Source organism: Ovis canadensis, chromosome 14 (genome assembly GCF_042477335.2).
Source record: "Ovis canadensis isolate MfBH-ARS-UI-01 breed Bighorn chromosome 14, ARS-UI_OviCan_v2, whole genome shotgun sequence".
Classification (NCBI taxonomy): Eukaryota; Metazoa; Chordata; class Mammalia; order Artiodactyla; family Bovidae; genus Ovis; species Ovis canadensis.
Window position 1 is genome coordinate 64304018 of NC_091258.1, and position 15352 is coordinate 64319369.

Genomic DNA, 15352 nt, shown 5'->3' on the forward strand with positions numbered 1-15352 from the left:
GACACGCCCAGGTTGTGCTTTTCCAGACAAGGGTGTGTGTGTGTGTATGTGCATGTGTGTGTGTGTAGATGTGTGTGTATCTAGGTGTCTGTGTGTAGCTGAGATGTAGGTATGTGTGAGGAGGGGTGTGAGGGGGTTTGTGTGTAGGTGTGTGTGTGTGTGTGTGTGTAGGTGGAGAATCACTGCTCTAGAAGGCAGAGGACTCAGCAGAGTTCAGCGAATAGAAATACAGACAGAGGGGGAAGGGGAGGGGGGCCACTAGGGAGGGAAGGAGGAGAGGGGAGGCAGGGGAGGGACTGGGCAGAGACCCCGCCCCAGGGCCACGTGACCCAGCCAAGTGCTCCTGCCCCAGGGCAGGCCCAGCACACAGGGGGAAGGACAGCAGAGCTCATGCAAGGACTGCAGGGCTTGTGAGCATTTCTGGAGAGGAAGTTCTCCTCACAGAGTTAGGGACACAGCAGACAGCAGGCACCATGGAGCCCCCGTCAGGCCCTGCAAGGAGGCGGCATGTGCCCTGGAGCAGGCTCCTGCTGGCAGGTGAGAGGGGACAGTTTTCAGGGAGGAGGCGGAGACTGGAAAAAGAGAGCCTGGCTGGTCCCTGGGGGAGACGGGGCTCTGAGAGGGGACAGGGGTCTTCTTTTCGGACCTGAGGGCACAGGACAGCGGACAGGGGAGGGAGGGGGCTCAGCCACAGGGGACTCTGCATGAGCTAGAGCTGGTGAGGGGCGGGAGGACTCAACTGCTGTAGGTTTTATGTGTAATTCTTCACTGAGCAGTAACTGTTGAAGACTGATGATGATAATAATTATTTCTATCTGGGTGTCACTACAGAAAAAGACATAACTGGGACAGTAAACACTGTCCTTACGCGGCACCCTTAGAAATTGACAAATAAAACCAGGCTGTGGAATTCCTGGGAACTCTCCTTCCTTCATCCCCAGGTACTAATGTCTGGAGCCTGGTCCAGGCCCTGGGTTTCAAGCAGGATCAGACAAGCCCCTGCCTTCATGGAGCCCGTGCTCTGTGGGGAGGAAGACACACAAGCAGAGAGATGGAGAGTGTGCTGGCAGGTGCTCCAGGCGTCACGCAGGAACCGGAGCGGGGAAGGGTCAGCAGTGAGCACACAGGGCCTTTACAGCAGCTGGTCGGGGGGAGGGGCATCTCCGAAGAGGCCCTGAGTGTGAGCAGGCGTGTGAGGGCAGCGAAGGGGTGAGCCAGGGACAGCTGGGGAAGCAGAGGGAAAACCGAGGCCAGAGGGGCTGAAGTGACGGGGGTCATGCTGCTGACCTTGACCACACACGCACATACATGCACACACACCCACACTAAGGCTGAGGGATGAAGAGACCAGCTCAGGACCCAGGGCACCATTTTCCCATCCCCCACGCAGGTCACAATAGTAACCGATTTCTCTCTCTTCCCTCCTAGTCTCACTCTTAACTTTCTGGACCCCGCCCACCGCTACCCAGCTCACTGTTGAAACGGTGCCCCCCCTGCTGCAGAAGGGTCGGATGTTCTTCTACTTGCCCACAACGTGACAAAGAATCCTCTAGGCTATGCCTGGCACAGAGGAGAAACGGTAGGGCGCAACCAGCTAATTACATTATATTGTGTAGACACTAATGACACTACTAAAGGGCCTGCATACAGCGGACGGGAGACACTTCACCCCAACGGAACCCTGCTGATCCAAAACGTCACCCAGAAAGACACAGGACCCTACACCCTGCTCATTAAAAAGAGTGATTCACAGACAGAAAGACAGGTTGGACACCTCCATCTATACCGTGAGTGCTTCCTCTCTGACCTCAGTGTGTTTGGCAGGCGGGGGCGGGGGGCGGGGGGGAGGTTGAATTCTGTTCACACAGGACTGACAGCCCCAGAAGTTGCCCCCATCCCCCTCTGCGTCATTTCCTGTGTGGCAATTTGGCGGTTTGAACATTCAGTGCAGGACCCACCCTGTGGAGACAAACTCCATAGTGTCAGAAATGCTTCCAGGAAGGGCTTCCAGGCCCTGCAGACACTGTGCAGAGAGAAGGATGGGCTGATGGAGGGACTCAGCAGAGGGATAGCACTCTCAGTCCAGCCCCCTGGCCCCTCTCCGTGACCAGGACCCTGAGGAAGACCCTGCAGGACTCAGGGAAGACCCTGGCCTGAGGGCCCCAGGGATCCTCACAGAGAAGCTCAGCCCCAGGAAGCCCCTCCTAGACCCTGTCCCAGGGCTTCTGCCTCCAGTGACACCGGGAAGCCTGTGCCAAATCCCGAGGCTCCCAAGCTGGTCACCAGCCAGGGCTCAGCCCCGAGAGCCACATTCGTGCAGGGGCACAGCCTGGTCCTACTCCTGAGACTTGGCATGGAGAGCACACAGGTACAAGGTCCCCAGGAATCAACCAAATGCCCTGGGGGACTTGGAGACACCAGAGAAATCTCAGCACCCCCGGAGAGGAACAGAGGAAGGAAGACACTCCTGGCAGCTCCTCGACCCCAGGGTGCCACCCAGGGAGCTCTCTCCCGAGGCTGGTTGATGAAACCAGGATAGATGCCAGGTGGTCTCTGAGTCCCACCCAGGTCTGTCCACCACTAAACGCTGCTGCACAATCGACCCCCGAGGAAGCCTGTGCTTGTCCCAGACATAGAGCAGGTGGCCTCACACTCTGAGCTCATGTCCCCATGCATTCATCTTGCCATATACAAGCATGCCTTCAAAGACTGTCTGGCTGAGAGGTGAAGGATGCCAATTTTGTTGAAAGATGCTGTTAGAGGGGCTAAAGGTATAAAGAAAGTGAGAGTGTTAGTCGTTCAGTCGTGTCCTACTCTTTCCTACCCCATGGGCTGTATGTAGCCCACCAGGCTTCTCTGTCCATGGAATTCTCCAGGCAAGAGTATTGACTGGGTGGCAGTTCCCTTCTCCAGGGGATCTTCCTGACCCAGGGATTGAACCCAGGTCTCCTGCACTGGCAGGCAGATTCTTTACTGTCTGACCAACCAGGGAAACTCAGGGGTGTGTACTCTCTGTTATTTCCACTGCGGTGCTACCCACACCCATCATCACCAGCAGCAACTCCAACCCTGGGAGCACGAGGACACTGTGGTGTTAACATGTGGAGCTGAGACTCAGAACACCTCCTACATGTGGTCGATCAACAGTCAGAGCCTCCCCAAGAGCACCAGGCTGGAACTGTCCGAGGACAATAAGACTGTCACTATAGTCCACGTGACAAGGAATGACACAGGACCCTATGTGTGTGAAGCCCGGAACCCAGCGAGTGTCAGCCGCAGTGACCCATTCACCCTGGATGCCCTCTGTTTTTGTGTGGTCCAGGCTGACTGGCTGAATCTACAGTGCCTGAGACCGGGCCACACCCATCCCTCTCAGGTCCGAGTACATGGGCCATCACCCCTGGACACCCAGACTGGCCATGACTTCCTGTCCCAGGCAAGTCCAGGCAGGTCCACCTTGAATGAAGCCAGGGAGGGGATGGGCTGCTCTGTGTTGGTGCTGAGAATCACCAGAATATGATGGGACAAATGAATTAACGTCAGACTCACAATGAGTGAGCATAAAGGACCCAGGGCCCCATTACAGACCAGGAACTTCCCTTCCGTCTGATTGCACCACGTGTGGCTTTCTGCTCTTTGCTCCAAATGGTCCGGACACCCCACCACGTCCCCCTCAGACTCCTCTGACCATCCAGAGGGGAACCTCAAGCTCTCCTGCCACACAGCCTCTCACCCAGCCACACAGCGCTCCCGGCCTGTCAGTGTGAGGCCCCGGCAATGCGCCCAGGCTCTCTATCCCCAATCACAACATGTACTCTCAGGTCCTGCACTCCCTGTCTGGCCTGGATAGCACCACAGTCAGGAAACCAAGGTACCCAGGGCTGATAGCACAGAGCTGTCCAGTACTAGAGTGTTGTCCCAGCAACAGGGCAAGGGTCCCCATGGCGTGATCTGGGGGTCAGAGGAGATGTGCGATTGTCTCTTTCCTGTTGTCACCTGAACAAAGACCCAGGGCCTTCCTCACAGTCACCTTTACAGAGGTCACTGGGCCCCGAGACTGCGGAGGGAGCAAGTCCCAGGCCCCCTCACCCACTCTCAGTAGTCACCCCTCTCTCTCTACGCAACCCCACTGGCAAAGCCCTCCCTCCAAGCCAGCAACACCACAGTCACAGAACATGAAGGCCCCGTGATCCTGACCTGCCTCGCAGATGAGACTGGGGTCTCCATACGCTGGTTCTTCAAAGGCCAGAGTCTCCTCCTCGCAGAGAGGATGACACTGTCCTCAGACAACAGCACCCTCACCATAGACCCCGTCAGTAGAGAGGATGCCGGGGATTATCAGTGTGAGGCCTCCAACAGGGGCAACTCCAACAGAAGCGACCCCCTCAGGCTGCATGTGACCTGTGAGTGGCCATCATCGCCTCCTGTCTTAATCGTTCAGTGGTGTCCGACTCTTTGTGACACCACGGACTTGAGCTCACTAGGCTACTCTGTCCATCGGATTTCCCAGGCAAGAGTCCTGGAGTGGGGTGCCATTCGCTACTCCAGGGGATCATCCTGACCCAAGGATGGAACCCATGTCTACGGCACTGCAGGCGCTCTTCCCGTATAGGCCACCAGGAAAGCCCATTTTAACCTGGATAACCTTCCTTTATTAATTCCACCAACGATTAGCCTATCATCTCATTTCCTCCACTTCAAGCAATTGGAACGTGTGCTGTCTCTCCCCTCCTCACCCCCTGAGTTCTCCTGGCCCTCTGCTGTGAAGCCTCGTTGCCAAGACTGCTGGAAGCAGCACTAAAATCAGTCGCTGGGACTTCCTGGGCAGCCCAGCGGTGAAGACTCCACCTTCCACTGCAGGGGTTGCCGTGACCTCCTCCAGGGGATCTTCCCCATCTGGGGACTGGGTGTCTCTTATGTCTCCTGATTAGCAGGTGACATCTTTACCACTAGTGCCTCCTGGGAAGCCCCGGTGGGTCAGAAAGGCTAAACCGCCTTTTCCTTATGTGTACCGTGGTGTTTGGTATGCACTCTATAGAGCTGTGTGAATACGCACGCAGTGAAGGTGGGATCACAGCAGCTGTGTTCAGGCAGGAAGTGTCAGTATGTTAGCTGGCACTGCTGTGACTGCGGGCTTGCCGGCACACTCGACTCCACGTCCCTCCCCCTGTCTTTCTTAGTTGCGCCGTCATCTCTACAGTGGAAGTGACACCATTTCTCCCCAGGATGGGCGGTGGTCGTGTGTGGTGAGATGAGGGCCTTGAGGACTGTAATTTGTGCAACATTAACGCCTAGGATTGTGTGTTGTCTGTTGGTCGGTTAGGTCTCTGGTTTACAGTGCTCTCACGGCCTCTAGTTTCTCACTGAAATTCCCTCTGACTGCCGCATCCATCATTGGAAGCTGGGTGTTGTCGTGTCACTGTTGTGACCGAGCTATTTCTCCCCTCGATGCTGTCCATTTTGATTCACAAATCTGGTGGTGTTAGGTGCATGATGCTTATAATTGTTCGATTTCCTTAGTGAATGGAAACTTTTCTTGATATGCAAGGTCCTAATGTCTCTTGCAGGCTTTTTTGATTTAGAAATTATTATATTAGACACTCATACAGCCACCACAATTCTCCTTTTATTATTATTTGCATAGAATATCTTTCTCCAACCTTACTTCAACCTTCTATGTCTTTGTATCTAAAGTGAGTCTCTTGAAGAGACTATAGAGATGGGTCATAATTTTAATCCATTCTGTCAACCTCTGCCTTTGATTTGAAGGTTGAGGCTATCTATGAGTCAGATACTTCCTGAGAAGAAAGAGCTTCTGCCATCTCGCCATTTGTTATTTGTCCTACATGTTTATTCATTAATTGCTCTGTTGCTTCCTCTTTCCTGTTTAGGTCATTTCCTTTCATATGTGTTTTTTTGATTCTAGTGTTCCCCTCCCCAATGTATTTCAGTCTTTTTTAGTGCCTGACTTGAAGATGACAGTTATAGCTTAAAGATACAACTATCGAGTTGAAACACCAACTAGATTCTATGATGTGGAATAGAGACAAGGCGCTCGGATGCATCTCCATCCCCTCCGTATTACACACTTATTGTCATGCATTTCAGCCATCCTCGTACAATATATGCCCGCTATATAGATTTATAAATATTGTTTTATGTAATGCCTTTGAATAAAAAACAAAAACAAGCGATTACATAGAAGACAATAATACCGGCTGAAATAAGATAGCTGCCTATTGTGTCCTTTTGACCACTCTTCTCTGTGTATGCCTGTGGCTCTGAGTTACCGTGTAATGCTTCTTCGGTCATTAAAGGATTCCTTTCACACTTCATATATGCCGTGTCTCCAAGGAGTAAGCTCCCTCACCTGTTGTTTTTCTGGGAAAGTCCTAATTGGAGCTTCACTGAAGGAGTTTCTCTGTGCATTGCTTTCCTGGTTGACAGTCTTCCTTTTAGGACTTCAGTCGGTCATCCCAATACCTTCTGATGTGGAATTCGCTTTCGCCTTGTTGAAACTGCACTGTACATGCTAAGTCACTTCTCTCTTGCTGCGTTTTTCACTTCCTCTTTCCCTCGGTCTATCAACAATTTGACTCTTGTGTCACAATGTCTATATCTTTGGAGTTCCTTAACCATCTGTAGTATGTGATCTCATCTAGTTCCGGAAGTTTTAAACCATTAATTTTTTTTTTCATTGCTTTTTCCTCTCTCTTCTACTTCAAGAACTGCCATACTGCACATGTTTGTCCACTTGATGGAGTTCTGCATAATACTTTGCCTGGAGACACTATATGCCATTTTTTTCCCCCTTTCTACTCCCCAGTCTGAATAGCTTCTTTTTTTTCCTATGCTCATGTTCACTGATGCTTTCTTCTACCTGCTCAAACGTGCTGAGGAATCACCCTTCTCAGTTATTGTTTTCACTTCTTATACTTCAGTTCCAGATTTTCTTCAACCCTGTTTAAATACTTTAGAAATGAGGACGAACACATCTTTCTTGAGAAGCAGGTTCTCCTCAGACCTCCCCAATATGGAGCCAACCATCTCCTCACACTCTGGACTCCGGTGCTTTAGACATGGACACTGATTCTGTAGCTCCTGGGTCAATCTCAGACAAGCATATTAGGAGCAGAAACCACAGCAGAGAGGAGGCTAGTTTTGGACCCTGAGAAGGAAGGCTCATCCCACAGAGCTCTCAGATGGCATCAATCAAGGAACTGGACTTCTCCTCAAGTTGGACGTACTCTCTTCCCTCTCTAGGGGCTTCTCATGTGGAGCTGGTGGTAAAGAATCTGCCTGCCAATGCTAATGCAGGAGACTGAGATGCAGGTTTGATCCCTGGGGGTCAGGAAGATCCCCTGGAGGAGGAAATGGCAATCCACTCCAGTGTTCTTGCCTGGAGAATTCCATGGACAGAGGGGCCAGTCCAAATGATCTGGAACCACAGACAAAGGTGGTGCTCTTTGGTAGTCAATCCCTCCCTCTTAGAAATCCCATGAGCCTTCCAATCTGGGTGCAAACAGGCCAAGTGATATGGGGACATGCCTCCAATGGTCAGTGAATCAATGAGCAGAGTTTACGGCTCACTGAGAAGGCGATGCTGTCCCAGACAAGCAACAGTGTCAGGACGGAGGATGCAGGGTCCCATCAGTGTAGGGTCTCCTCCCAGTCAGAGTCTGCAGATGAGACCCCACCTCCCCAGCTGAGCGCTAGAGTGACCTTCAACACCTTTACGCCATCCCTTGTAATTTCCCTGGAAGTGGGTGCGTAATGAATGCAAATAATGAGGACGTGGGTAGTCTCCTTTCGGAGGCTGTAGAACAATGTGTTTAATTAATTATGCAAAACTTAGCTAATTTTGTCATAGTTTGGTTATTGTGTGTGAGAATTGTTTGACTGTAGGGGTCGCACAGAGTCGGCATGACTGAGCGACTTCACTTTCACTTTTCACTTTCATGCATTGGAGAAGGAAATGGCAACCCACTCCAGTGTTCTTGCCTGGAGAATCCCAGGGACGGTGGAGCCTGGTGGGCTGCCGTCTATGAGGTCCCACAGAGTCGGACATGACTGAAGCGACTTAGCAGCAGTAGCAGCAGCAGCAGCAGCAGCAGCAGCAGGCAAGGCACTGGATCTTCTGCCTCCGTTTCCCCTTCTGTAAAACTGGAGAAGAAGAGCTGGATCTTAAGGTTGCTGTGAGGATGTTCACTAGGAAGTGAATGAGATTAAAATTCTTCCTGTAGGTAAAATTCTTACCTACACAGAGTCAGCATGCAAGAAACGGTCACAGGTGATATTTTGGTTTTCAACGCTGTGGGTTTGGGCTGTAGAGTCAGACAACTTGGTTCCATCTTTGTTTCAGCTGGTCCTAGTTCTGTGGCTTCCAATCCTTTACTGAAGAACTGTGAGTCTCAAATCTATGTATGCACAGTGGGGAGGACAACCCCTCCCTCGTGGGGATGGAAAGATCAGAAAACCATGGGTGTAAAGGATTTCCCCCTGTGCCAGTCCCACAGGAGGACCTGGAAACAGTTCACTAATATGATTACTATGAATCAGTGTTAGTGGACTGGAGAGGACCTGCCCTCTAAGGCCTACAATTGTGATGGAAACAAAAAATCAGAGGGCGGGGTCATAGTGTGAGAAGAAAAGAGTCCTTCAAAGGAAAATGTACAGGACATGGAAATGGCTATAGTGAGAGAATGGAGAGTTAGAGCAAGTCCAGGGTTTCAATCTGATAGAGAGTAAAATGATGCAACCACGTGCGGTGAGAGAGTTGGGAAGACACCGTGATGAAAACACAGACAACCACACAGGGCTCAGAGCATTTCCTCCTCCTAACCAGGCCCTCTCTCTATAAGACTCCTCTTGGTGTTCCCTCCAGTGAACTCAGACCCCATTTTCCCTTGCTCTTTCTCTTCTGCTTTCAGGGCAAGAAAACGGCCAAGCCCTCGGTGTTGGGGCCATTACTGGCATCGTGATTGGGGTCCTTGTGCTGATGCTGCTGGCTGTCCTGGGATATTTCATTTTCTTTCACAGGTACAGTGGCATTCCCAGATGCTGCTCCTGCCCCAGGTTGACCCTAGTCCTAGAGGAGGGACACCCCATCCTCCAATTTCCGGCCTGGATCTCCAGGACCTCCCCACTTCCCCACGGATACTTTCTCTCGTCCCTCAGTTCCTGCCTCACCTGGTATTGACCTGTGGGAGCTTCCTTAACACCATCCTCATTTATTTTGTTATTTAGTTGCGAAGTTGTGTCCATCTCCTTTACCACTCCATGGACTCCTCTGTCCATGGAATTTCCAGGCAGGAATACTGGAGTGGGTTGCCATTTCCTTCTCCAGGGAATCTTCCTGGCCCAGGGATTGAACCTGCGTCTCCTGCATTGGCAGGCAGATTCTTTACCTCTGAGCCACCAGGGAAGCCTCATCTATCAGTTAAAACAACTAAGACCCCTCCATGTCCTAGTTCCCTATATGTAGGCTGGAGGTAGTAAGTACTCAGAGAAAAGACATGTCTTCCTGTATATTCAAATCCAGGTACTCTATGAGGGGCAGTCACAGGGCCAGGATCTGAGGGGCATCCTGACCAAGGTCATGCTTGGCCAGAGAGTGGAAGTCTGGACAGGCCAGGTGGGGTCAAATGCCCCCAGCTGGCAGATGCATTAACAACAGCCCTGGATCATGAGACAGAACATCGTGCTGGGTCAGCGGGTGGTGGGATGTCTTTACACTTCAGGTCCAGGTGATGGAGACAGAGGACAAGGCCGCTGTCACATTTCAGCAGCTCCCAGGTGAGGGCAGGGGGCCACAGCAGCGACACTGCCCTCAGTGAGACCCCAGAGTCGCTGGCTTCCCTTTCCTCCCCACGCACTGGCCCTGCTCTCTCCATAAGCATGATGCATCCACTCAGACAAAGCTCTGGATGGATGGATGCCTTTCCCAGAGCCCTGGTCCCTTCGGTGGCCACTTTCTTCTGAACCCTATTAGCCTATGGTCCTGCCCCTCTGGACTCAGGGCAGATACAGCTTCTTAAAGACTTTCCTCAGCTTCCTTGCTGGGCCCTCCCCTCTAAGAAGCCTTGGTGGAGAAAGGAGGTGTCCAGCCCCTGCTTGGACATGGGGATCCTCCTGTCCCATGTTCTAACACCAAAGCCTTGACCTTTCTCTACATTCCTTACAAATAAGCCTGTTTTTCTTTCCTACCCCCGGCTGCCTGCACAACAGAGGGAAGCGGCCCCTAGCGTCCACCTCAGGTGAGTGTCTGTTCAGCCCAGGACAGTGGGGAGCCCCAGGCAGGACCTGCCGTGTCTGTTCCTGCCTGCCTCCCCCAGGGGCTCTGGCCCTTTCTCCGGGGCTTCAGTACAGGGGACCCCGACTGGCTAGTCTGCTTGTCCTGTGGCTTATAATCCTGGGAGGCTCCCTCGCCCTCACTGGGGCCTGAAATTGCCAGTGTCTCTCCCTTGGTGGGGCTCTTTCTCCCATGGTTCTCTGGAAGGTAGATTCTCAGCCTCTCCTAGGAGAATGGGCTAAGCTTCCTGACATGCTCGGTGCTAACTCCTGTCTCCTCCCAGGATGTGGTCCCTCTGGCATCTCTGTGTCCCAGGTGAGTACATCCTTTCTCCCCAGCGTCCCCGCTTCACAGGCTCAGGGCAGGGGGACTGTCCAACCCTGACGCACTGTGCAGACCCCTTTCACTCGAGGGTAGTTGAAAGTCACTCAGTCGTGTCCGACTAATGAGACCCCAGGGACTGTAGCCTGACAGTCTTCTCTGTCCATGGATTTCTCCAGGCAAGAATACTGGATTGGGTTACCATTGCCTTCTCCAGGGGATCTCCCTGACCCAGGGATCGAGCCTGGGTCTCCTGCATTGCAGGCAGATTCTTTGCCTTCTGACCCACCAGGGAGGCTGGTAAGAGTAGTTAGGACGTGGCAAGTCCCACCAAGCTGGGAGCTGGATCCACTTCAGGAACATGACCACCCACCACCTTATCCTGGTGCTGCCCTGGTCTCCTGACTTGACCTCAGGAGAACCTTGGAGTCGAGCCAGGAGGAGAGTGGGCACTGGATCATCAGTCAGGGGAGCCAGCTAACAAGGGTGGGAAACAGCCCAGACAGGATTGGGGTGGGGGCTGCAGGCTTGGAGATGGCTGCTCGGGAGAAATGACTCTCCTTCCCTCTCCTCTGATGCCTGCTTCCTCCATGCCCAGGCCTCCCTACGTGATGCCAGGCCACCAGCTCCCATCTACCAGGTGAGTGTGGGGATCCAAGTTCTGGTCCCATAAGCCCAAGGGGCAAAGGAAATGCCCCCAGGCTGTGTTTGAAGGTCCAAGGAATAGCAGGAAAGATGTAAAGGGGGTGAAGGGGAGGTGGGTCTGGACCAAAAACCTCCGACGCAAACAGACCCTGGGTGACCCAGGGCTGGGAAGTCCCTGGGAAGTCATCTGAGAAGGTTACATGAGCTTGGAGGCATCGGTTTTCTTTTGCAGGAATTACTACGCCCCGACACAGACATTTACTGTGATAACAGCCATGCAGATCTGGATCTTAGTTCCTCCAGACACGTCTCCTTAATAGACTGTGGGAAAGAGCTTACCTGAGACCCAAGACCCGAGTGAGGTCAAGAGGAAGAGCCTGAGGCAGAGAACCAGCTCTGGGACCTGAGGCTATTCAGGAGCCTGGGCCCAGGCTCAGGGTCAATTCCTGGAGACCCTGACAGGCTGCCCTGAACCCTGGGTGGACCAGAACTCAGGCTGTGATTCCCGCAGTTGGGGGAGGTTTCAATAGGGCAAGTGACTGGGCCTGTGACCCACTGTGGACCACCAGAGAGATCTGAATAAAGAGCACTTTCCTTCTGGCTGGAAAATGTACTGCCCTTGTGTCCTGTCCAGCAAAAAAATTCACCTGAATCTCTGTTCTGGCCTCTCCATGGTTCCTCAGGGAACGCATTAGCTCTAGTTACCTGACCTCCCCATCTATTCCCTGGGGGAAAGGAAGGGGAAGATTGTGAGAATGGAGGGAGGGGGCATGCTAAGAGGAAAGGAGGGTCACCAGACTCTTCACAGCCACGTGGGCATCGGCAGTTCTCACACTGCCCTGGGGTCCCAGGCACCTCCCAGTGCCTGCTCACCTGGCGTGGGGTCTCTGGAGCACAGAATATGGGACCATCTGAGACCCAGTAGACCTCGAGTCAGGAAGGACAAGGCGCAGGTGAGACAGCTATTATGGGTGAGGCCCCATTGCAGCCTCTTGGTGTCCTGAGCCCTCTGGCCCTCCTGTCCAGGCCCTGCTGGCCCCAACTGGTGCTGCCTCCATGAATTTTTGTTGTTCAGTTGCTAAGTTGTGTCTGAGTATTTGGGACCCCGTGGATTGCAGCACGCCGGGCTTCCCTGTCCTTCACTATCCCCTGGAGTTTGCTTGAGTGAGCGATGGCACAGGAACTTTTGTCTGTCCCCAGATCTAGGATCCAGAATGCCTTCTCTCTCCATGGGTTTCTGTTGCTTCCCTAAGGGCCTAGGCCCTGAGGACACCATTCCCTCTCGGGGGGACAGAGGAGCAATCAGAGTCACCAAAGTAAGAGGGACCGAGAAGCCATGCTCTGAGCAAGGTCCTCCCGGGAACTTCCTGTGACCTCTCTCCACTTCCTGCTGGTTTCCACTTTGCTCTCCAGTGTGAATTGTGAGTCTTCCCCCACCACACACACACACACACACACACAGACATACACGAGCCTCTACCTAAAACTCAACCTGGCTACCACGGCAAAGGGCCCACCTGTCCCTTCCTCAAAAGTGTCCCGAGGGCCTCCCCACCCGGATCTCACCTGCAGCCCCCACCACACACTTGGGCTAGCAGTTCTCAGTCTCTCCCTGAGGCCCCTGTGGTAGGTGCTGCTCTTACATAGGCCCACTGGGATAGGTGCCACACTCACACACATATAGCAGGCGTGTGCACAGGGCACAGAGCCCACAGAAGACGGGCGTGCTCAGCCAGTGGCCAGTGTCGTGTGTGCTGAGATGAGACGTGAAGCAGAAGAGACCACCTGCAAACTTCCGGTCATGACTGAGGTCTACATTACTCCTCATCCCCCTGCACACAGCCTTGGATGAGACAAGGTGACACCTCTTGATGTTCCTTATTGTTCTGTAGCAAATGACCACAAATTTACTGGCACAAATCTACCCAAGTCAAGGTGTCAATATGACCCCGTTCTTTCTGGATTCTACAGACGGTTCATTGCTTGCCTTTCCAAGCTGTGAGAGGCTGCCTGCTTTCCTGGTTTTGTGGCCCCTTCCTCCATCTTCAAAGCCAGCAGTGGAACTCTTAAAGCTCCCGCAGCTCTCTTTCCATCATCCCACCTCCTCTGGCTCTGCCTCTCCTGCCTTCCTCTTTCATTTATAAGGAATATTGTGAAAGTATTGCACTCAGCCCGAACATTCCCCACCATAATCTCCCAGTCATGTGATCTGGATTTCATCTGTAGGTTTCCTTCATCATGGGGCACATTTCTCGGATTGTGGGCTTGAGGTTGTGGACATCTCTTAGGGTTCTGAGCTCTGCCTACCACTCCTCTCAAGGCTGGTTTCATCATCTTCCCTCACTGCCTTTTGCTCTGGGCAGCTTGGACTTTGTCTTGATGATGTGGGGTCAAGTCCTGCCAGGACGTCCACAGCAACCTCACTAGCCCTGAGCCCTGAGATCAAGGCCAGTCCACACTCCCTGCAGCTCTCCCCACCTCTTCTTTCCTGTGAAGTGAAAGTTGCTCAGTTTGTCCAACTCTTTGCAACCCCATGGACTGTAACCCTCCAGGCACATCTGCCATGGGATTCTCCAGGCAAGAATACTGGAGTGGGTAGCCATTGCCATCTCTGTAGGCTCATCAAACCCAGGTCTCCCGCATTGCAGGAAGGTACTTTACTATCTGAGACACCACAGAAGGCTCTTCTTTTCTAGCAATGCCCAATTTTTCAGAATGAAAAGAAAGCAGATGTGACTCAAAGACCACAGCTCCCAAGTCTCCAGGTGACTTGTGTTCATCAGCACCATGGACAGTGTCTCTGCGGTGCTCAGCCCCTGGGCTGCAGCAAGAAGGGCTCAATGGGATGGGGCTGCTGGATATCCTGCCCATTTCTATTCTATGACAAAGATGAACATGGTAGAATGTGTCCAGGGATAACCCACTTGCTCCAGTTCATGGATCGGGAGCACTTTCTCCTGTCTGTGTATTAGCTGTAGCTACACCCATGATAACTGCCGGGTGAATGATCCTGCACCCGGAGGGGGTCCTCAAGGACGCTGGGAGCTAACTCTGTCCTCTCAGAGTATCTCCCCACCGCTGAGTGTCAGATGACTGGCTTGTCTACCACTTGGAGGGAACGTTTCATGATTAAGTCCTGACCCTCGGTACCTGACCTTAGAGACAGCCATCACCTAGCCTGGAGGCCCCCTGAGCACAGCCTCCTGTTCCCTCATTCTCCAAATGATCCCCCCTCCCCCACGGAGCAAGGCTGAGCAGAACGCCTGGGCTACCCTCCCAGCTCCTCCATGCCAAGCCCCTAGCCTGGTGTGAGAGCTTTTGCCATCTCTCCATGCTTCCAACAGAGCAAGGGTACAATCCATCACCTGAGGGCTCATCCATCTGCCTGTGAACCCCAGAATAGAGAAGGAACTAGGGCTCCACAGTCATCCCAAACTTCCTCTTTTCCATAAATGTACCATTGACAGGGGTAACCCTGACAGCCAAACCCAGCACTATATTTGTCATGAACTCAGGTCTAACCCATCCAGCATCCTTAACAGTCATGCAAAACGCTTGAGATACCCAGTATAATTGTCACCGGGTTACCAGGGGCCTCCCTTATCTTCCATGGGGACAGACTCTGCAGGAATCACCCGGGCTCAGGTGCACCACCTGTGGAACCATGGTGTTTAAATGGAGCAGCAGAGGGAGCTACTGAGGGTATGTCAGGGGTCCTGGCATCTGGCCAAACACAGAGGCCCAGCCACAGGACTTCATGAAAAGATGAAGAATGGGTATGGGATAAGGAGGGATGGGATGTGCCAGAGGGATGGACGTATAGACACACGTGCTGTCTCCTCACAGGATTTTTCCGTAAAGGGTGAGGATGCTGGAAATGAACATTTTCCTATACTCCCTAGGCAAACGCAGTTTAGTGGATACAGTGGCATTCAGTGTGCACACAGGTTGACCAGCACTCCAGTTCTAAGAGGATCCCTGAGCTGGGAGCTCGGACATGGGAGGATTCACCTGTCCTGCTTCTGCTGAGTCCACTAGCCAGCTCCAGGCCTGGTGCAGGGAGCTGCATACCTGTGTGTCGAATGAATGAGGCCC

General features: G+C 52.8%; 1 protein-coding gene across 7 annotated transcripts; it reads left to right on the forward strand.

Annotated features, from left to right (window-relative positions):
* Positions 1 to 350: 350 nt before the first annotated feature.
* LOC138418935 (cell adhesion molecule CEACAM4-like) lies at positions 351 to 13186 on the forward strand. Of its 7 annotated transcripts, none has more exons than XM_069550949.1 (8): positions 362 to 537; positions 1429 to 1787; positions 7970 to 8290; positions 8931 to 9039; positions 10228 to 10256; positions 10575 to 10606; positions 11211 to 11252; positions 12458 to 13186. In XM_069550949.1, exons 3-8 carry the CDS (start codon positions 8272 to 8274, stop codon positions 12461 to 12463), a joined length of 237 nt encoding a protein of 78 aa, XP_069407050.1. In that variant the 5' UTR covers positions 362 to 537; positions 1429 to 1787; positions 7970 to 8271; the 3' UTR covers positions 12464 to 13186. The 7 variants fall into 7 exon arrangements, 6 of the variants coding, with proteins under 6 accessions (XP_069407050.1, XP_069407049.1, XP_069407046.1 ...); XM_069550948.1 differs by having other exon boundaries at positions 7973 to 8290; XM_069550945.1 differs by lacking the exon at positions 12458 to 13186 and adding an exon at positions 11490 to 11866.
* The last annotated feature ends 2166 nt before the right edge of the window (positions 13187 to 15352 follow it).

Excerpts from the sequence above, each read along its gene's own strand:
- LOC138418935 (XM_069550945.1), top strand. Across the intron at positions 9,040-10,227 it reads TATTTCATTTTCTTTCACAG|AGGGAAGCGGCCCCTAGCGT; the intron begins GTACAGTGGCAT and ends CCTGCACAACAG. Across the intron at positions 10,257-10,574 it reads GCCCCTAGCGTCCACCTCAG|GATGTGGTCCCTCTGGCATC; the intron begins GTGAGTGTCTGT and ends GTCTCCTCCCAG.